This window comes from Anguilla rostrata, chromosome 5 (genome assembly GCF_018555375.3).
Source record: "Anguilla rostrata isolate EN2019 chromosome 5, ASM1855537v3, whole genome shotgun sequence".
NCBI lineage: Eukaryota > Metazoa > Chordata > Actinopteri > Anguilliformes > Anguillidae > Anguilla > Anguilla rostrata.
Window position 1 is genome coordinate 5,195,206 of NC_057937.1, and position 21,122 is coordinate 5,216,327.

Genomic DNA, 21,122 nt, shown 5'->3' on the forward strand with positions numbered 1-21,122 from the left:
TGTATTCTGCATAAGTGACATTGACACACCACAGGGGATTTTTTTGCAACACATTCAGCTGGGTTTTTTTCGGTAAAGGTTCTGTCGTTTCAGCTTCTGCGAAAGCCTTGTGTATAGGACACAGATTTTACTTCGCTTTCCTGATATAAAATCTATATGGAATCTGTTATTAACTAATAGCCCAGCGCGAAACCATAGTTGCTCCTTCAAAACTTTGTTGCTTAGCAACCACGACTACAAGGTGAAGCAAGTTCAAGAAAGATCGTACACAAGAAATATCTTGTATAGTAAACAGCCCAATGACTATCACTAAGCAATTTATAAAAAATATTAAACTTATATTTATCACCGTTTAATGATTGTAGCTGCAATGTTATCTTATTCCTTGTATATGGCAATATCAATAAAATGCATTTATTTTCTGTTCTAGTGTATTGTTGTAGACCAGTAGTCGCAGCATGGAATATTCGCTCTCCCTCTACCTGCAAATATTAAGGTGAACCGGCAAGTTTACCTTAGATTACCTGAAGCTGGGTAAGACAGAAACCCATCAAAAACAGCTGAAAAACAGCTGTTCTTGCTAACAAGCTAGGTAAATATCAGCCAAATATCTGTTGCCTTCTCTCCTGTGGAGATGACAGGATCGTTGTGAATTGAGACAATCTGAGAAAATCTTTTTCGAGATGTGGAGTCACACAGACCTTGCCTGGAGGTGGGGGGGTTGGGGGGAAATAGTCTTTTAGACGCCATAAATATTAATAATAAAACATACCTGAGATGTCTCATACCTTTTAAATGTCACACCTCCTTTGTGCAGAAGCCCGTAACTCATTCTAAATCTGTCCCCCGATTTGAACGATATACTCTTTTTAAAAGATAGAATTAAGAGTTATTTGTGCTCACAGTAATCTGTGCTACTACGAGCAGGAAAATGGAAGCTGGCTTTTGTCGCCTTTGTGTAAGAGCCCAGGAGTGGTAGCTCGGGAGAAACTGCAGAAGATTTTTTTTTTTTTTTTTGCGAGTGCGCTGTAGATATGAATGATTCATCGTGACACACTGAACGCGACAGGTGTTCAGCTTCATTTTCACAACTGCGCCAACCGTTTTTCCTCAACCATTTCAGCGTCAATTCAGTTCGAATTTCAGATACTCGGCGCCTACATCCATCCATAGGAGTATTTTTCGTTCTTTCTGTCTTTCTTTCTTTCTGGTAAATGTAACAAAATCACCAGTTTTTTTTTAAATTCAGTTTTTCTTTTTGCAATTTCAACATGAAGAACCAGGGAGGAGTGTCTCTCCTCCAGTCGGTGCTGGTTTGCTCTTGTAGGTGTCTTTAAGGTCAGGAAGGTGCCGGGGTTTTTATCCTGCTATCAAATACACCGCGCCAATATAAATTAGCAGTGTCCGTAAAATTCAGTTAATTACCTTCTAACACTGAGGTTATATTTCACCATGTGAGCCGTGGGTAAACACTGAAAAGGCCCAAGGACAGAGCCCTGTGGATGCCCTGGCATCCCATAACATTGATCTCCTAGCAACAGAGAGCGAGGGAGAGCACACTGCACACGATCGAATGACATCATCGCTGGATGTTACCTTGAATACAGGAAACGAGCGGATGCGTTTCCACTTTCATAACCCTCGCTGAGCATCATAACCCTCGCTGAGCATCATAACCCTCGCTGAGTATCATAACCCTCGCTGAGTGTCATAACCCTCGCTGAGTATCATAACCCTCGCTGAGTATCATAACCCTCGCTGAGCATCATAACCCTCGCTGAGTATCATAACCCCCGCTGAGCATCATAACCCTCGCTGAGTGTCATAACCCTCGCTGAGTGTCATAACCCTTGCTGCATGTGTGTCTGTGTGTGTGGCTGTGTGTGTGTGTGGCTGTGTCTGTGTGGGAGTATGTCTGTGTGCATGCATGTGTGTGTGTGTGTGTGTGTGTGTCTGTGTGCACATCTGTGTGTGTCTGCGTGTGCATGCTCAACCAGGTAAACAGCACTTTGCAGACTTCCCCAAGAGGGCTTTGAACAAGTGTTCCGTTTAAAAGAAGCCGATTCTCCCCGTTTCCTCATGGCTAAAAGTGGCAGGAAAAAAAACAACTTTATTTTCCATTATTTTAATCTTCACAGTTTTCTTCTGAGCAGCAGCAGAACTAAAGTCAGAGAAAGTCTTTTCCGGAAGGACTTTGTGTGGGGAAGGCTGGTTCTCCTGCGGCCTCATTTTAACTCCCTCTGCCTAACCCCCCCCCCCCCCGGCTGGGGGGCTGTTTATCGAGACAGTGTGGGGTCGCTCTGGGGTCGTGCTGGGTTACGAAGAATACAGTTTCACAGTGGGGCTGACGAAGGCCTTCGTGACAAGTGTGGCAAAGGAAAAATCGATGGCAAAGTGACAGACTGTCCCCCCACACCCACATTTTTGTCCGTTTTTCCCCTCTGGATTGAGCGAGCACTTGAGCCTCTCACCTGACGCTTGAGTGTCAAAGTGGAGGACGCCGTGGAATGGCTTTGATCACGGCTTCTGTAAATTCCCCAGTTTGGTTCTTTCCTGCGGAAAAATAAATAAAAATAAAAATGGCGAGGCTTTTTTTTTTTTTTTTTTACGGTGAAAGAAAAACGTGCTCAGCATCGGGGGGAACGAATCCCGGAGGCCTGTGGACGGAACAGTGCCGGGATTGGTCAGGAATCCGGGCGACGCCCGTCTCCGTCCCTCCTGCCGTAGTGAAACAGCAGCGGGATTCGTCCCCGGTTGGCCCCCAGGACTGTTGATGGGGCCACTCTCACTCCTCTCCTCCTTTCCTTCTCCTCCTTTATCTCTTCCTCCTCTCTCGCAGTCACACCTTGCGTGTGGCGTGCTGCTCAGACTTGGGGGGTCCAGCGTCTGGGTCCTTCCGTGAGAGGAGTCCCCGCCGTCCCCCAGTTCCCTCGTTCAGCAAGCGTATCCCAGAATGCACCGCAGTCCCGATTTCGGCCTGGCCTCAGCCCCTCCGGTCAGGTGTAAATCCTGGTGTTTTTAACGGATCGAGGGACACACAGCCGGCTTACTGCGGTAATAACAGCTGTGCAGATCATGCCACTCAAACACGAGTACGCCGCTGTCTTTGTCCTGCTAAAATCCCCTTTGAAAGCGTCTGTATTGACCGGACTGCATCCAGCACGTCTAACAGTGCAGCTTTTCCCTGTTAAAGGCGCTCCAGAGAGAAAGTCAGCTGTCATCTCTCACAACCCTCTTAGGCAGATCTAACCTCTGTATAGGGGAGGGGGGGCAGTCAAGGCCCCCACCCCGCAGGCCAGTCTTCGGGGGGTTATTTTGGAAGAGCGTGCACACAAAAGCCCTCGTTGTTCACCCAGGGCCACGATCCAGAGATTGCCTGAAACAAGAAAACGTACAAAAATTCTGCACAAACAGACAAAATCCTTCAAGAAGAGGGGGAATTTTGCTGCCAACTGAGGAAAAAAACAACACGCTCTGAGTCTGCCAACAGACCATAATAGTGCGACAAAGGAGCGATTAATCTCCACGGTTACGTAACCGCGCGATGGAAGGTGACGATTCGCTGGGGCGAGAATGTGCGGGGAAGAGAACGTGGGCTGCTGGGAACGCGTCGCCCGTCCGAGAGAAAACGGAGCCGCCTGTCCTTTAATGCTCTCGGCCGCGCGCCGCAGATCCAGCGGTAATGGCCGCCCCCCCCCTCGTGTGTGAACGTGTCCCCGCGGCTTCCTCTGGCCTCGTTTGGCTGTGCGGGAGGCAGGGAGCCGGCAGGTTAATCAGCCTCTGCTTAAGTACACGGTGCGAGCGCACGCTTTGAATGCGCCCGTTTCCTGGTGGAAGATTTTTTTAAGAGCGCCCCCACTGAGCGCGCTGGCTGATCTGTATTCATTTCCTGCCCCCAAACCTAGCCCCCCCACCCCCCCCCCCGGCACGTGGCATTTCACAGAGCAACGTGAGGGAGCGAATAGCCGCCATTAGCGCTGGAGCAGCGCTGAAAACCCGCGTGAGGTTTACAGAGAGGAGAAGAGAAGCGCTGGTGTGCAGGGGTTCGCGTGTTTGACACGTGCGCCGCGTGAAGAGGTGCGTTTTTACGGGGACGGGCACAAGCCCCGAAAAAAACGGGCACATTTCCTGTCGTGTGACACACGCGTCAGTGTCCGTGTCAGAAAGAGGTCCGGCTGTCCGCTTCTCGTTTCTCACCGTGACCGCCGCCGCCGCCGTAGGCGAACCAAGACCCGGTGTGTCTGTTCTGGGGGGAGGGGGGGCAGGGGGGGCTGTCGTTTAATGGAGGCGAATCTGTACCCCCCCCCGCACCCTCGCTCTACACGATTATATGCGTGCGGCAGAAGGAGCGCTGAGTCACTGTCCGCTTTCGATAAGCCGCTCGCCCGATAAGACGCAGGGGTCACCGCTGCAGAGCGAAACGCTGACTGATGTCCTGTCGCCTTTTTTATGGCTGTTTAGGAGGCATGTCTGCCAGATCTTTTTACCCAGATTTCCACCCCTACCCCCCAAAGGTTTTTCAGGTATTGTTTTCGTTTCATATTGGCGGTCGGTTCCTGCATTTTCAGATGGAACATCATGGTCTATCTGCTGGCTGCAGTTGTGGTGTTTCTGTAAAAATATATTTTGGGGTGGCAGATTTAGAGATCCAGCAGGACGCAGTGTGTCTAATTATGAAACTGTGAGCACCTGAAGTCACCCTGAGACTGAGGATGACACATGTACAGCTCCATTCTGGCTCTTCGGTGCACAACACTGCCTCAGTCCAGGCTTTACGTTGCACTACAGTTCCACTTTGGCTCCTCAGTGCACTTTAGTACCTCCATTGCGGCTCTACTGTCCTCTCCACCGCCTTAGTTCAGACACTGCAGCCCTTCCATCTTGGATCTTCAGTGCACTTCAGTACCTCCATTTTGGCTCTTTGGTGCACTGTAGCTTCGGTTTGACTGAACGTTTCCAGACCTGAGAGAAGTGAACATCTGTTGCCCCCCCCCCCCCCAACGCTGCAGAGAGTTATCACCTCATTATCCTTATTAGTGCCTCCAGGGTGTACTTCTGATGGGCCTGGCGAGGCTTCTGAACAAAAGAATCATGGTACTATCTGTTCTACCTGTCATGTGTGCATTGATTGCTTTCATTTATTTTGCTCACCTTTCGAAAAATGGCAAGATAGAATTTGTCTTGGGCTGGTCTGCCTCATCCGGACACGGAGATGGCGCTCTCACTGTGGATGAGCGGAATGGTGTCTGACTTCCCTTTTGCGGTCTGTCCATCCCTCTGAGTTTGGTGTTTGATTGGTCTGACTGACTCCTCCCCCCATCTCTCTTGGTGTGTGAATTGGTCTGCATTCGGATTGTCTCTTCCCTCTCTCTCCCTCATTGGTGTGATTTGTCTGCATGTTGACTGACTCCTCCTTCTGTCTCATTTGTGTGTGATTGGTCTACACGCTGACTCCTCTCTCTCATTGGCGTGTGATTGGTCTGTGTGCTGACTGACTCCTCCCCTTCCCCCCTCTCTCCGCAGCTGTTTCCTGTCGCTGCTGCTGGTGGCCGCCGTGGTGTGGAAGATCAAACAGAGCTGCTGGGCGTCCCGTCGCCGGGAGGTGAGCTTTCTAATACCCCCCCCCCCTCCACCACCCCCTACCCCCCCACCCCTCCCGTGGGGAAGGAAGAAAGGGACAGGTGTTAGTACTCACGTTCACTATTGAGACATAACCCCACAGTCGTCTTGAGTTATCTTCCTCAGAGGTGGATCAAGGGCTTCCTCCACCAGTGGTGACCTATTGGTCTGCTTTCCTGTCCCAGAGGGTAGTCTGGATCTGTTGAGGGGGGGGGGGTGGCAGGGGGCCCCCTCGTTGGTTGCTCTTTCTTGTAGAGGGCAGGGGGGCAGAAGGGTAATGACGCTGACCTGGGTAACATCCTGCCGATAAGTCGGGCCAGGAGGTGAGATGGCTCTGTTAGAAGAAGTTCAAACTGAAAAGGTGAATAACATCGGGAAATGCATGCCCTGGCGGTGGGGTACGGCCTGTCTGAATCACACGGTGTTGGAGTCCCCTCCATCGCACGCAGGGGCTCCAGGGGTGAGGGGAGAGGAGATTAAACACTGTTAATATCTGTTTATTTTTGGCTCCTGTGGTGCTAAAGTGTTTCTTTAGCAGTAATTATCAAAGTGTGGCGTGACATCTCCCACAGGGCTGGTCCAGGGGCCACGATCGGATACGCTGAGTTGCGTTTCTCTCTCTCTCTCTCTATCTCCCCCTCCCTCCCTCTCTCTCTCTCTCTCTCTCTCTCTCTCTCTCTCTCTCTCTCTCTACTCTCCGCGGGTGTCTCTCGCTCCGCGTCGCGCGTGGTTGTCTGCTGTTGGGGCCCTCGCGGCGGAGGCACAACAGCTGCGTCTCATTACCCAGCGACCTTCAGGGCTGAGCCAGAAACGGAGAGAGAGGGAAAGAGACGGAGGAGGGAGGGGAGGCGAGTGGAGTGGAGTGGAGGGGAGGGAGGGAGGGAGGGGGGGGGGGGGAACTGCGGGCGCACCGTATACCAATTTTTTAAATTTCCGTCGCCGCCGCCAGAGTGCCCCCAGCTGGAGAGCTGATTGATGTCGCCATGGAAACCAGACGCCGCCGCCGGCTCTCAGTAAGAGGCGATGAGTAAAGAGAGAGAGAGAGAGAGGGACGCGCAGGGCGCTGGGGTTTTAACCGTGACCCCGGGTCACCCTTCCAGCGCCTCGCGTCCCAAAACTCAGCGTGAATACGACCGTGTGAGAGGTGTGTTCTGACGTTCGGTCTGCTCCCCAGACTCGCGGGGGGGGTCGGGGGGGTGGGGGTGGAAATAAAAGTTAAGTGCTGTCATTCCGTCACCCCACAGAGTCCGCCACTCCGCTCGCGCGCTGAGCGTCCGAGAGCCAATCCAGCGACACGTAAAGCTCTCCGCCCGCAGTCCGGACTCTGTCTCTGCCAGCCCTGCCCGTCGCAGACACAAACATGTCCGCCCGCAGTCCGCACTCTCTCTCTGCCAGCCCTGCCCGTCGCAGACACAAACATGTCCGCCCGCAGTCCGGACTCTCTCTCTGCCAGCCCTGCCCGTCGCAGACACAAACATGTCCGCCCGCAGTCCGGACTCTGTCTCTGCCAGCCCTGCCCGTCGCAGACACAAACATGTCCGCCCGCAGTCCGGACTCTCTCTCTGCCAGCCCTGCCCGTCGCAGACACAAACATGTCCGCCCGCAGTCCGGACTCTCTCTCTGCCAGCCCTGCCCGTCGCAGACACAAACATGTCCGCCCGCAGTCCGGACTCTGTCTCTGCCAGCCCTGCCCGTCGCAGACACAAACATGTCCGCCCGCAGTCCGGACTCTGTCTCTGCCAGCCCTGCCCGTCGCAGACACAAACATGTCCGCCCGCAGTCCGGACTCTCTCTCTGCCAGCCCTGCCCGTCGCAGACACAAACATGTCCGCCCGCAGTCCGGACTCTGTCTCTGCCAGCCCTGCCCGTCGCAGACACAAACATGTCCGCCCGCAGTCCGGACTCTCTCTCTGCCAGCCCTGCCGTCGCAGACACAAACATGTCCGCCCGCAGTCCGGACTCTGTCTCTGCCAGCCCTGCCCGTCGCAGACACAAACATGTCCGCCCGCAGTCCGGACTCTGTCTCTGCCAGCCCTGCCCGTCGCAGACACAAACATGTCCGCCCGCAGTCCGGACTCTGTCTCTGCCAGCCCTGCCCGTCGCAGACACAAACATGTCCGCCCGCAGTCCGGACTCTGTCTCTGCCAGCCCTACCCGTCGCAGACACAAACATGTCCGCCCGCAGTCCGGACTCTCTCTCTGCCAGCCCTACCCGTCGCAGCCACAAACATGTCCGCCCGCAGTCCGGACTCTCTCTCTGCCAGCCCTACCCGTCGCAGACACAAACATGTCCGCCCGCAGTCCGGACTCTGTCTCTGCCAGCCCTGCCCGTCGCAGACACAAACATGTCCGCCGCAGTCCGGACTCTGCTCTGCCAGCCCTGCCCGTCGCAGACACAAACATGTCCGCCCGCAGTCCGGACTCTGTCTCTGCCAGCCCTGCCGTCGCAGACACAAACATGTCCGCCCGCAGTCCGGACTCTGTCTCTGCCAGCCCTGCCCGTCGCAGACACAAACATGTCCGCCCGCAGTCCGGACTCTGTCTCTGCCAGCCCTGCCCGTCGCAGACACAAACATGTCCGCCCGCAGTCCGGACTCTGTCTCTGCCAGCCCTGCCCGTCGCAGACACAAACATGTCAAACGCGCACGCTTAACACGGTTCCCTTAAAACAGTGCCGACGCAGCCGGAGCGCGGTGCTGCGCGTCTGTATTTATACGGACCTTTCGCTGAAGTCCATCAGGTATTGGCTTCAGAGGTGAGGAGGAAGTTCTGCTGGATAATGAGTTTCCCAGTCTGTCTGATGCCAGGAGCACGCGGGTCGCTCGTGAATACAAAACACAGCGGTGTTCAGCGATTGGAACATCCGTCAAACCCCCCACAAAGCAAAGCGCATCGCCTCCACTTTGGGGGAAAGCCTGAGATTTAATCAAGATTACCGATTTGTCTCCGATGACCTGGTAATGGATGACTGAGTCACACGTTTGGGCACACGTTCAACTGTCTTTCCAGTGTGCTTACAGAAGCTGTATCTCTGCCCAGGTGCTGTGAAACATTATTGTAATGTCTACGGGGTTATATAGCAACGTCTTGGCAACATTTTTACAAGGTTTCTTATGTTTGCCACCCCCCTCCCAGACCGCAGCATTGTCATTTCCTTAATGGACCCAGAAGGAGCAGCAGCCTGTTTTCACTCTTAATGTTTTCACGGAGCAGTTTTCATGAATGTAAATGGACTGCATTTATATAGCACTTTTATCCAAAGCGCTTTACAGTTGATGCCTCTCATTCACCCATTCACTCACACACTCACACACAAAGGCTGCCATGCAAGGTACCAGTCAGCTCGTTGGGAGCAATTAGGGGTTAGGTGTCTTGCTCAGGGACACTTCGACATGCCCAGGGCGGGGGATCGAACCGGCAACCCTCTGACTGCCAGACAACCACTGGCAGACTTACCTCCTGAGCTATGTCGCCCCAATGTGCGACTCTGTTCCTGCAGCTGCTGGTTAAGGGGGCATTAGAGCCTCGGTATTCTGCCTCAGGCCCCAGACTGCCCCAGACTGCCCTCTGGCTGCAGTAACTGGGCTCTCTCTCCCCTCCAGTCTGCTGTGCTGTCCTGGTGCCCAACACCAAGGCCCAGTCATACTGCATGCTGGGAAAACGTGTTTTTTTTTTTACTCCACATGGACTGAAACTGAAGCACGGGTGCACACGTATCTCACACACACACACACACACACACTCACGCTAGCACACACTCACCCACTCACACACACACTCTCGCGCTCACTCGTGCTCAGCCAAATTCACTTGCACCCACACACACACACGCACGCACGCACACACACACACCTGCACATACGTTGTTCCGAATCAGTGTTATTTTCATGCGTTTCGTCTCTTGCGTTTTGAACAGCACCAACTAGCAAGGTCAGAAAGGATATTCTAGAGTTTTAGACATTTCAGTCCTTCTAGTTAAATGCCATGAAATAATTATTTATTGGGCTTTTTGATGTCCTCCCGTCGAATTTCCAGCTGTCCTGCCTGCGTGAGTCCGGATGGGGATTTAAAGGCTTCATAAATCTGCCTCTGTGGGGCGGGTCCCGCCGCCATGTTTAAAAAGTGTTCTGACTGATGGGCGTAATGTGCCCGAGTCCCCCGAGGACGGCTTTGATTTGTACATGTACATTTTAATGTGTTCACCGCTGGGACACTGTCTGAGGCAGTCAGGAGGCGTAGCTAGGAATTCTGCCCCCCCCCCCCTTTTAATAGAAGAAATTACATTTTTTTTTAGTGGTGTTCCCCCCCCCCCCCCCAAATCATCTGGGCCCCTAGAATCGTCACCACCTTTCATCCCCCCTAGCGAAGGCCCTGGATGCAGCGTCTGGTCCAGTTTCAGGCCTGAGAGCGAGAGCTAGCCTTTCATGTTTTACTCAGTGCTGTGGAAGAATTAAGATGTTTAGATGTTAATGTCCAGTAGGAGATATTGCATCGATCCTTCTGGCGTCCAGCATTTCAACTAAGCCTGACTTTTTCTTTATACATTTAGTTTTTTACATATTTTGAGTTAATTGTATATTTCTGGCTCCTGTGTAGAGCTGTATCTGCTTCTGAGCAACAGAGATCTATATCTTTCTCTTTGAAGGGCAATAAACGTGAAGTCTTGACTCTCGAAGATGCTTAACCTGAACTAATTCAGCCAGTACCCTGCTGCGTCCATAGATAATAGTGTATAAATTAAAACTGTGCAAGCCACTCTGGATAAGAGCCAGGCTAATCAAGGGCAATTATGTTTCATTTTGCATAACCGCTTCCGAGCGTCCGCGTTTGATCCGCGGTGGAGCTGCGGTTGGAGCGGAGGCCGCGTGGAGAGAATTGCGATCGTGAGACGTCTGCGTTCGTGGCCTCCGGCTTGGTGTCGAACTGAGCTCCATAAAACAGTAATTCGCTGCTTCCCAGTTTTCCGTTAGACTCAGACATAGGAGGGCTGATGTTACAGTAGCGTAGATATTACTGTAGATCCACCAGATGCTAGACTCTCGGGTTCCTTCCTTGTTCCGTTCATCTTGACGAATGGAGGCTCTGGTTGGTAATAGAAGCATCCAGTCACGCGTTCGCTTATTACGAGGTGTAGAATTTGGAATGTTTCGGCTGTACCGGAACTGAGGCGGTGCTGTTGGTATTTAGAATACAGTAGTGGGAGAGGGACTGAGTCAGGGCCAATAAGGGGAGAGCGACCGAGTCAGGGCCAATCAGGGGAGAGCGACCGAGTCAGGGCCAATCAGGGGAGAGGGACCGAGTCAGGGCCAATCAGGGGGAGAGGGGCCGAGTCGGGTGATTTAGGGGGCCCAATTCATTCAGGGATGGGAAGCGTGTCTCTCCTGTCTCTCTCCCCAAAAAAGCATTCAAAGGGCCCAGCTTTATTAGTCACTCTCTGAACACGGTGAGGACGGGGCTACAAGGTGACCCCTCCCTCCACTGCGGGTTTGGGCAAGCCTTTTTAAAAAAAATGTCTATTATAGAATTTTTTGTCAGGTCAGCACCCATCTCTCCCTGGATGATGTTCCTGTGTTCTTCAAAGCCTCGCGGCTGACAGCGTGCATCAGCCCCCCCCTCGCTCCCACCCCCCACCCACCTCCCTCTCCCACCCCCCATCGCTGATACCCATCATGGCGCTAATGATTTGGCGATGGCGAGCAGGCGGGTTTTTGATGAGGCGCTTGTACATTCCGCTCTGCCCCCCTGCTGGTCCTCCTGCGAATAGCAGCCCCCCGGAGATCAATCATTCCTCCTGAGCGAGGGAAGTAAAATGGATGGGGGGGGGGGGGATTTGGGGAGTGGTATTGTCGGAGAAAGAGAATGACGATGGAACAGGTCACCCAGAACGCTGGGGCCACGCCCTCTCGCATGGAGAGGAGGCGTGCTGATTGGATACTTCAAACTGCGGTTATTTGGAGCCTCCTGAACGGCATTGGCGGTTGTACGGTGTTGGCAGCTGTACGCTGTTGGCAGTTGTACGGCATTGGCGGTTGTACGGTGTTGGCAGCTGTACGCTGTTGGCAGTTGTACGGTGTTGGCAGTTGTACGGTGTTGGCAGCTGTACGCCGTTGGCAGTTGTACAGTGTTGGCAGCTGTACGGTGTTGGCAGCTGTACGGTGTTGGCGGTTGTACGGTGTTAGCGATGGTACAGTGTTGGCAGCTGTACGGTGTTGGCGGTTGTACGGTGTTGGCAGCTGTACGCTGTTGGCAGTTGTACGGTGTTGGCGGTTGTACGCTGTTGGCAGTTGTACGGTGTTGGCAGTTGTACGGTGTTGGCGGTTGTACGGTGTTAGCGATGGTACAGTGTTGGCAGCTGTACGCTGTTGGCAGTTGTACGGTGTTGGCAGCTGTACGGTGTTGGCAGTTGTACGGTGTTAGCGTGCTGCTCAGCAGTGCCTGGAAGCTGCAGCAGAGTCAGTGCCTGGAAGCTGCAGCAGAGTCAGTGCCTGGAAGCTGCAGCAGAGTCAGTGCCTGGAAGCTGCAGCAGAGTCAGTGCCTGGAAGCTGCAGCAGAGTCAGTGCCTGGAAGCTGCAGCAGAGTCAGTGCCTGGAAGCTGCAGCAGAGGCAGCGGCGCGGAGGCCGTCTGCACGCTTACACAAGCAGCCTTGGCTTCGGCGTGCTGGAGCGGAGCCGCCGAGGTCTGCTGCTGTCACGGAACCGAGAGGCGGGCCGCGCCCCTCCTGGGAGACCTCTCCTGATTGGCTGGTGCTGGAGTGCTCAGGTGTCGGAGGTCGTGCCCCAGGGGTGGGGTGTGGCGTGGCAGTGGCGGGACAGGGGCGGGGCCGGGGGGGGGGGGAGGGGTGTTTAGGCTGATGGGGGTTTCACGTGAACCTCATCAGCTTTAATACGAGCCGGCACAGGAGATGTGGGAATGCTTATGAATCTGCGGCGGTTATTATGCTGCCGTGGTTATAATGTTGCTATGGTTATTATGCTGCCATGGTTATAGTGCTGCCATGGTTACCGCCGTGCAGCGCTGGTTCTGAATGGACGACGGGCTGGGAAATGGCCCCGTCGCCCCGGGCGAGGCGGATCTGGGGGTAATTTAGCGTCCGAAGGCTCTCCGGCACAAGCGGATGCAAGGCACGCTAACAGGGGGTAAATCACGCTCCCCTCCGAGGGGACCAGCTGGCCCCCATGCTAAGCAGGATTCGGGTTCCCGTGCTGGAGTGACGGTGAGCGTGATGAAAAATTCAAAATCCTCCCTCCCTCTTTCTCGGCTGTGGATTGGATGATTGATAGACCCGCCCCTCACTGTCTCCCCTGCCTCAACAACCTGGTGGTTTTTTTGCACCTCAGATTGCCTGTTGCTTGTTCAATTCAAGCTCGCGTCAGGGAACTGAGTGTGCTGTTAACAGTGTGCATATACCAGCAATGTGCTGGTCAGTCCTGTTCCTTCTTACCAGCAGGGTTTTCAGACTCTTATATAAAGCTGAATTAGGCTGGGTTCATGTCTACGAAGCTGAATAAGGCTGGTTTCCTGTATGAAGCTGAACAAGGCTGGTTTCCTGTATGAAGCTGAATAAGGCTGGTTTCCTGTATGAAGCTGAATAAGGCTGGTTTCCTGTATGAAGCTGAATAAGGCTGGTTTCCTGTATGAAGCTGAACAAGGCTGGTTTCCTGTATGAAGCTGAATAAGGCTGGTTTCCTGTATGAAGCTGAACAAGGCTGGTTTCCTGTATGAAGCTGAATAAGGCTGGTTTCCTGTATGAAGCTGAATTAGGCTGGGTTCATGTCTACGAAGCTGAATAAGGCTGGTTTCCTGTATGAAGCTGAATTAGGCTGGATTCATGTCTACGAAGCTGAATAAGGCTGGTTTCCTGTATGAAGCTGAGCGGGGCTGGTTTCCTGTATGAAGCTGAATGAAGCTGGTTTCCTGTATGAAGCTGAACAAGGCTGGTTTCCTGTATGAAGCTGAACAAGGCTGGTGTCCAGCCAGAGCAGGCAGGCTTCTGGGATCTCTCGTGTTGGAGGATGATGCTCTGGTTACTTGCTGAGCTCAGCCTTTTCCCTCTCTGCATAGTGCTGAAGGCCCTGTGGGGCCTGGTTGCCGGATCCTGTTGACTCTGTTCCATTGATTAGGGCAGAACGTGACATGGAGCTGATCCCCCTGACAAGGCCGGCCCGCCCTCTTGGATTAGCACTGTACGTGAGCACTGAGACGACTGCGTGTGCTGGGTCCACGGAAGAACAAAGCCTTGCTGTGTGTGTGTGTGTGTGTGTGTGTGGGCACGTGTGTGTGTGTGTGTGTGTGGGCACGTGTGTGCGTGTGGGCACGTGTGTGTGTGTGCGCGTGTGGGCACGTGTGTGTGTGTGCGTGTGGGCACGTGTGTGTGTGTGTGTGTGTGCATGTGGGCACGTGCAAGAGCGTATGTCTTCATTGGCTTCTTATGCTGATGAAGGAAAGTTAATCCAGGATGTTCGAAAGCTGATTTCTAGAGTGGGTTTTTTTTGGAATGTTTTTCGAGTCGGTGTTCTAGAACTCCACTGCTTTCAGTTACCAGCAGTGACTGTTACATCAACATCAGAATGTTCAGTCATGAACATAAATGGAAATTAGCAAAAGGTAAATTCCGCACAGATGTTAGGAAGTATTTTTTTCCACACAGAGTGGTCACTGTGTGGAATAGCTTTTCAGGTCCTGTAGCAGAGGCAGAAACTCTGGGGTTTTCCATGAGCAGGCTTGGTACGGTGTTTAGGTACTGTCTAGTTTGTAGGTAAGCTGAGCACTACAGTACACTGTAGGTACACATTAGTTGTAGGAAACAGCGAGCATTATTGGGCTTGAATGGCCTGTTCTTATCATTGTTATGTTATGTTAATTAGTTTTCTAATTCTCCATCAATAAAATGTACCACTAGTGGCACTGCTGCTGTTACACTGGGCAATTTCACTTGCGTTTATGGGGAAAAAATTATAATTGGCTAAACTGGTGGTGAGGTTATATTGCCTTCATATTATCATATCACGACAATTTGGCAGGTGCACGTTGTAAACAGAGTTTGGAATGGACTGTAGAAACACGGTGTAAAATAAATAGCTTTACAGAGCCTTAAGAAATAATTTACACTCCTGTCCTGTTGCCTCATTCGCGCTCCTGTCATTTTCTCTCCTGTTCCCTGTTACGTCCCAAAGGTTGTTTAGCTGAAAATGGATGAAAGCCACAGTAAAATGGACGCCCCCCCCGCTCATCCACGGGATTCCATCGAACGTTAACCGTTAAACGGCGAGCGAATGGGACCGTTTCTCCGAGCGGACCTCCGCTCTGGCGGGTCACGTGACTGAACTGAAACGCAGCGTCTCGTCTCTCCGGCCGCCGGCTCTCTCTGGAAAACCGCGCGGCGGCTAACGCGCATGCAGCTAACGCGCTTGCGGCTAACGCGCTTACGGCTAACGCGCTTGCGGCTAACGCGCTTACGGCTAACGCGCTTGCGGCTAACGCGCTTACGGCTAACGCGCTTGCGGCTCAGTAACGAAGGCCGCTCGGGACCGAGGGGTCGGCGAAACGATGGTGTTTTGAGTCGCGTAGCTTCGAGCGCCGCGAGCGGACTGCGTATCAGCGAGCACCGCGCCGCTGTGGAACCGGCGTCGGGCTGAAGGGACGCGCGGGTAACCCCCCCGAAATCCTGTCACCCGTCCCCGCAAGGCCGCTCAGCGAGGTGGATTAGCGTCAGGCTTGTGAGACGATCGCTTCTTTAACTTCAGCTGACCCTTCCGTTCTGCGACGCCCGGTTGTGTTCATAAGACTCGCCTCAGCGCTGCGAACGTCCTCTGTCACATGACGAGAGCCTAGACGAGCCGGGATTCTCCCGAATCGAATCAAACGGTGACGTTAAAATTAAAAACGTGTGTGTATGTAAGCGTGTTACAAAGGGTTGGTCAGATTGCACTGGACAGTGTGGTGGCCTCCCGCTAAGTAAGAGACTCCCTTGATGGCGGGTCAGAATGACCTTTGGCGGGAGCCTGATGGGGAGAAGCTCTTCCGTCTCTCATCCCCTCCATGGACTCTTCATCTCATCATAGTGACTTCGGCGACCTCCACAGTAACGACCCGCTGGTTTAATTGAGCTTCCTCCCTGATCAGCTGACGTCAGTCGGGCTTCCTCCCTGATCAGCTGACGTCAGTCGGGCTTCCTCCCTGATCAGCTGACGTCAGTCGGTCTGAACAAGCTGGGCGGGGCTTCGGTGTTGCGCTTAAAAAAAAAGAAAGAAAGATGTTCAAACCGTTCCCTGACATGTCCGTTCTCCCTCAGACAGAGAGAGCGGTGAATTGGGGAGATGAAGGGGGGGGGGGGGCGGTGAATTTTTGAATTTCGGTCTCCGTCACGCCGAGTTCTCGCTCTTGGCGGTGAGAGCGGCGATGGGGAGATTAAAGAGAGAGGTGAAATGAAGGGGTCTCTCTCTCTCTCTCTCTCTCTCTGCCAAAAAGTCTTTCCCTCTCTTTTCGAATCCAAAACCGAACGCTGCTCTCGACTCTCGACTCCTTTCCTGTTTAACCCTGTGGGAACCGGCTTCAACCGGCTTCAACCGGCTTCAACCGGCTTCCTTAACCTGCCGCGGCTCCCCCTCAGAATCGCGCCCGTCAGAGAGGGAGAGATTAGCACAGCGAGGGTTTGGATATTAATGGTGTCAACAACTGCCTCTTAAACAGTCGACTGATGGATTGGCCAGGCATGGATTTGAATGGTTGGGGAGGGGGAGTTGGGGGGTTTAGTGAGGAGGGGTGGGGGCCGGGTTGGGTAGGAGGGGGGGGGTTAGCGTTTGGCTTGTGTGTTGATTTTGACATTATTGATATAAGTAGCCATTAAGACCAGGGCTGCTGCTGTTATGTGATTTAGCTATTTGTTCGCTGATTTTTCTACTCTCAAACCAGCCAGCTGTGTGTGTGTGTGTGTTTCTGTGTGTGTGTGCGCAGGGTGAGTTGTGCTTCAGGATAATTTCTGTTGTTAATGGCTTTTTCTGTTCTTGATCACTGCCATTTTTAAAGCTTATGAAAGGCCATGTTTGAGTAGAGAACGTGTACGTACAGCAGGCACCAATAGCAACACAGCGCCGCACAGGAACCTCCCGTTACCAAGACTGCCGTGATGTCACCTTGCTTATAGTATGCAGACGGGAGCTCCACCAATCACGGAGTACGCTGGTAGCCAACTCATTCAGTGATTGGTTGATACTTCCTGACTATTCCTCTGAAACCTCTGGACGATATACTAGAAATTAGCCAGTAGGTATCCACCAATCACAGTCCGCGTTCTGTTGGTTGTTACCAACGTGTTCCATGATTGGTTGGAGTTCCTCTCAGTTCTCAGTTCTCAGTAAGGTTATGTCACAGATGTCTTGTCCTTTTTTTGCCCCCCCCCCCCCCCCACCCATGCCCTGGAGTGAGTACGTACGTACGTTAGGACAGAAGGAACACAGAAGCAGGCCATCTGGCTAATAAATAGAGCATCTGTGCTATTTCCCCCGCAGCCCTGGCGCTGCTGAGTGGATTTCGCTTCCGAAGGTTCGTTACCCCTGACAACGGGCTTAAGCGTTCCGCGCTGTCGGACGTCAGCGGCGGGACGCGGGCTCTCGTGTAAGCGATGATGTCACCGCTAATGCACCGGATCCTTCGCAGGCAGGGCGGCCATTAAGGCCGAGCGGAGAGCATCGAGTTCCCCGCGCAGGTAGTCTCTCCAGGGTCATTCTGTGCCAGTTCATCACAGCCAAGGATTACACAGCCCTAATGAAAAAAAAAAAAACCGCGAAGGCTCTCGAACAGTTTAACCGGAAAGCCTTTGCTTTGTGCGGTTCAGTTTCGCAGTTCACTGGGAACGCCAGGAGTATAAACGGTACCTGAAATAGCCATAGAAACCGGCGAAGTTAACATCTGTGACTGCAGTTGAAAAGGAGGTGGGCGGGGGGGCGTGGGGGGGGGGGGGTTGAATACCGTGCCTGTTGTGACTCAACGCAGGCATGAAGGTGTAGTTATTTCTCCTTTTATTTCTCAGCCACCATATCCTGTATGTGGCCTGCCTTCAGCCTCTGCTTACAAAGCAGTCCTATACAGGACAGTGTTTCTGCGGTGCTGTAGTTGGTTCTGCAGTTGGTTCTTGGTGCATGATAGTTGCTGTAGTTGGTTCTGCAGTTGGTTCTGGGTGCATGATAGTTGCTGTAGTTGGTTTTGCAGTTGGTTCATGGTGCATGATAGTTGCTGTAGTTGGTTTTGCAGTTGGTTCTGGGTGCATGATAGTTGCTGTAGTTGGTTCTGCAGTTGGTTCTGGGTGCATGATAGTTGCTGTAGTTGGTTCTGCAGTTGGTTCTGGGTGCATGATAGTTGCTGTAGTTGGTTTTGCAGTTGGTTCTTGGTGCATGATAGTTGCTGTAGTTGGTTCTGCAGTTGGTTCTTGGTGCATGATAGTTGCTGTAGTTGGTTTTGCAGTTGGTTCATGGTGCATGATAGTTGCTGTAGTTGGTTTTGCAGTTGGTTCTGGGTGCATGATAGTTGCTGTAGTTGGTTCTGCAGTTGGTTCTGGGTGCATGATAGTTGCTGTAGTTGGTTCTGCAGTTGGTTCTGGGTGCATGATAGTTGCTGTAGTTGGTTTTGCAGTTGGTTCTTGGTGCATGATAGTTGCTGTAGTTGGTTCTGCAGTTGGTTCTTGGTGCATGATAGTTGCTGTAGTTGGTTTTGCAGTTGGTTCATGGTGCATGATAGTTGCTGTAGTTGGTTCTGCAGTTGGTTCTTGGTGCATGATAGTTGCTGTCATTGGTTCTGCAGTTGGTTCTGGGTGCATGATAGTTGCTGTAGTTGGTTCTGCAGTTGGTTCTTGGTGCATGATAGTTGCTGTAGTTGGTTTTGCAGTTGGTTCTTGGTGCATGATAGTTGCTGTAGTTGGTTCTGCAGTTGGTTCTGGGTGCATGATAGTTGCTGTAGTTGGTTCTGCAGTTGGTTCTTGGTGCATGATAGTTGTTGTAGATGGTTTTGCAGTTGGTTCTGGGTGCATGATAGTTGCTGTAGTTGGTTTTGCAGTTGGTTCATGGTGCGGGGTTGTTGTCTGTGCGGAGCTGTGGGGGGTCTGGCATGTACGGCGCGGTTTTGGTTGGCTCCTACGATAGAGCCGCCAGCCAAACGGGCTGGTAAACGAGGAGGCGCCGCGCTGATGATGTCAGCGGGGCCGGCCGTGGCGGTACGGCTGCTCCTAGTTTGCCAAGCTCCGTCTGCCAAGCAGAGCATGCTGGGCTGCTGTTACCACTACAGCCTCTAGAGGGAGCTGCTGTTCTGTGCGAGAAAGCAAGAGACGCTGCAGTGGAAGAGAGACAAATCGGAAACAGAGAGAGAGAGGGGGAGAGAGAAGAGGGAGAGATGGAGAGGGGAAAGGGAGAAATAGAGGGTGAGGAAAGGGAGAGAGAGAGGGGAAGAATGAGGAGGAGAGAGAAGGAGAGAGACTTGGGGTGAGATCACAAGGAAATTAAGTGGAATGAAGAGTTTGTTTGTGTGTGTGTGTGTGTGTGTGTGCGTGTGTGTGCTTAAGGGGTGTTTATGTTGTTAATGTAATCAGCTACATGTTTTCCTCTTTAGTAGTGTATTGTGTGGGAGGAGAACGACGGACAGGATGTGAAATGAGGACTGTGATCAGGGAGGATAGAGAGAGAGAGAGGGAGGGACTGAGGGAGAGAGAGATGGATGGATGGACAGAATCCAGGGGTAGAGATGAGAGGAAACGGAAGAGGAGCGTGGGATAGACGGAGCTGTGTAGGAAAGAGAGCGAGCTGCAGTGGTGATGTCTGGGGAGGCGGGGGGGAGGGGGTGATGATGATGGGGGTGGGGTTTTCAGAGACAGTCGCAGCAGAAGAGAAATGCAGAGACGCCATCTGGCACCAGAACACAGACAGTCCCGCAGAGGATCAGGAGATGCTCTCAGTGTGTTTGTAAATAGATATATGTTTACATTATGTGTTAAAATCTTTTGCCTCTAATAGTAGTTTGGTAGCTGGATACTGTGTTTAAAAAAAAAAAAAAATTTTATTATACATTTTTAAGGGCTTTCTTCAGCTTTATTGGACAGGACAGTGTAGAGAGGCAGGAAGAGCGGGAAAGAGCGAGGGAGAGACGTGCGAAAAAGGTCGTGCGGTCGGACTCGAACCGCCGACGTCGCGGCTCTTAACGAGCGTGTGGACAGCGCTCTTACAGGCTGCGCCACGAGACCCCCCCCTGGATAACTGTGTTTTTATTCGGGAGGAGGGACCGCTGGCTGGATTGCGCCGAGCCGAACGCGTCCTGAACGCGGCCTGAACGCGGCGCGGAGCGAGTCAACACGGACGTGATTTATTATACGGTCGCGCCGGCTTAATTACACACTGCATATGTTAATCACGGCCTGCGCGTTAGCGCCTTTATGAGCCTACCGCCGCGGCAGCTGTGTGTGTGTGTGTGTGTGTGTGAGGGGCCTGGGCGTGTGTGTGAGGTGTGTGTGTAAGGGGGCTGAGCGTGTGTGTGTGAGGTGTGTGTGAGGGCTGGGTGTGTGTGTGAGGTGTGTGTGAGGGCTGGGTGTGTGTGTAAGGGGGCTGAGTGTGTGTGTGTGGTGTGTGTGAGAGGGTTGAGTGTGTGTGAGGTGTGTGTGGGGGTTGAGTGTGTGTGTGTGAGGTGTGTGTGAGAGGTTTGAGTGTGTGTGAGGTGTGTGTAGTTCCTCCCCTGGATTTGTAGGCCAGGGTCGTGTGTCCCAGAGTTGAGAGGAGTTTGTGATGTCACGGAAGTGGTTGGACCAGACCTCCAGAGAGGCTCTCTGCCACCGCCGCACACCCCCGATAGACCCCCTTCCAAACCCCTCTCCTTCCCCCTCCTCCACCCCCCCACCCCCCACCCCCTTTCCAGTGATGCTCATTTTACCGCCAGCGACGCTCAGCGGAAAGCGTGACCTCACACTACTTCCTCTTCTTGCGTGCGACGCGCCGGTGAGCCGTCCTGCCGGTGCGCTGTGATTGGTGCCCGGTCGCGGGCGTCGGTTTGCCCGCTTACCGCCTGGCGGCCGGAACACCCCCTCAGGTGCCACAGCGGCAGTTTGAGTCGCTAACTCGCTCATCCCTTTGTCCCTCCCTTCGCATGCGCAGGCTCCACCATCAGTGCACCATCAAGTCGCTAACTCCGCCCCCTTCATCCTCCTCTTCCTCTTCCTCTTCCCCGCAGCAACTCCTCCGCGAGATGCAGCAGATGGCCAGCCGCCCCTTCGCCACCATCAACGTCGCCTTGGAAGCGGAGGAGGAGCCGCCCGACCTGATTGGAGGGAACGTCAAGGTGAGGTGTCACCTGGGACGGCGTGGCTGACGCGGCCTCTCGAACCCTTGTAACAGGTGTCAGGTGTGATCCTTGGACAGCAGATATGATTCCTTTAGAGGACTTTGCATGTCCTTCTTTGACGCTTTGGATGTCCATGTGATATATCAAGAGCTTGTGTGTGAGGCCTTACCTGTAATTGGTCACTTTCCTT

The 21,122-nt window shown here is 53.0% G+C and overlaps 1 protein-coding gene across 1 annotated transcript in view; it reads left to right on the forward strand.

The window, feature by feature from the left end:
• The window catches only part of LOC135254508 (attractin-like), a 35,574-nt gene that overhangs the window by 6,001 nt on the left and 8,451 nt on the right, over positions 1-21,122 (forward strand). The window contains exons 3-4 of the mRNA XM_064334719.1: positions 5,524-5,602; positions 20,822-20,929. Coding sequence (XP_064190789.1) covers positions 5,524-5,602; positions 20,822-20,929 — 187 coding nt within the window. The remainder of the gene's footprint in view (positions 1-5,523; positions 5,603-20,821; positions 20,930-21,122) is intronic.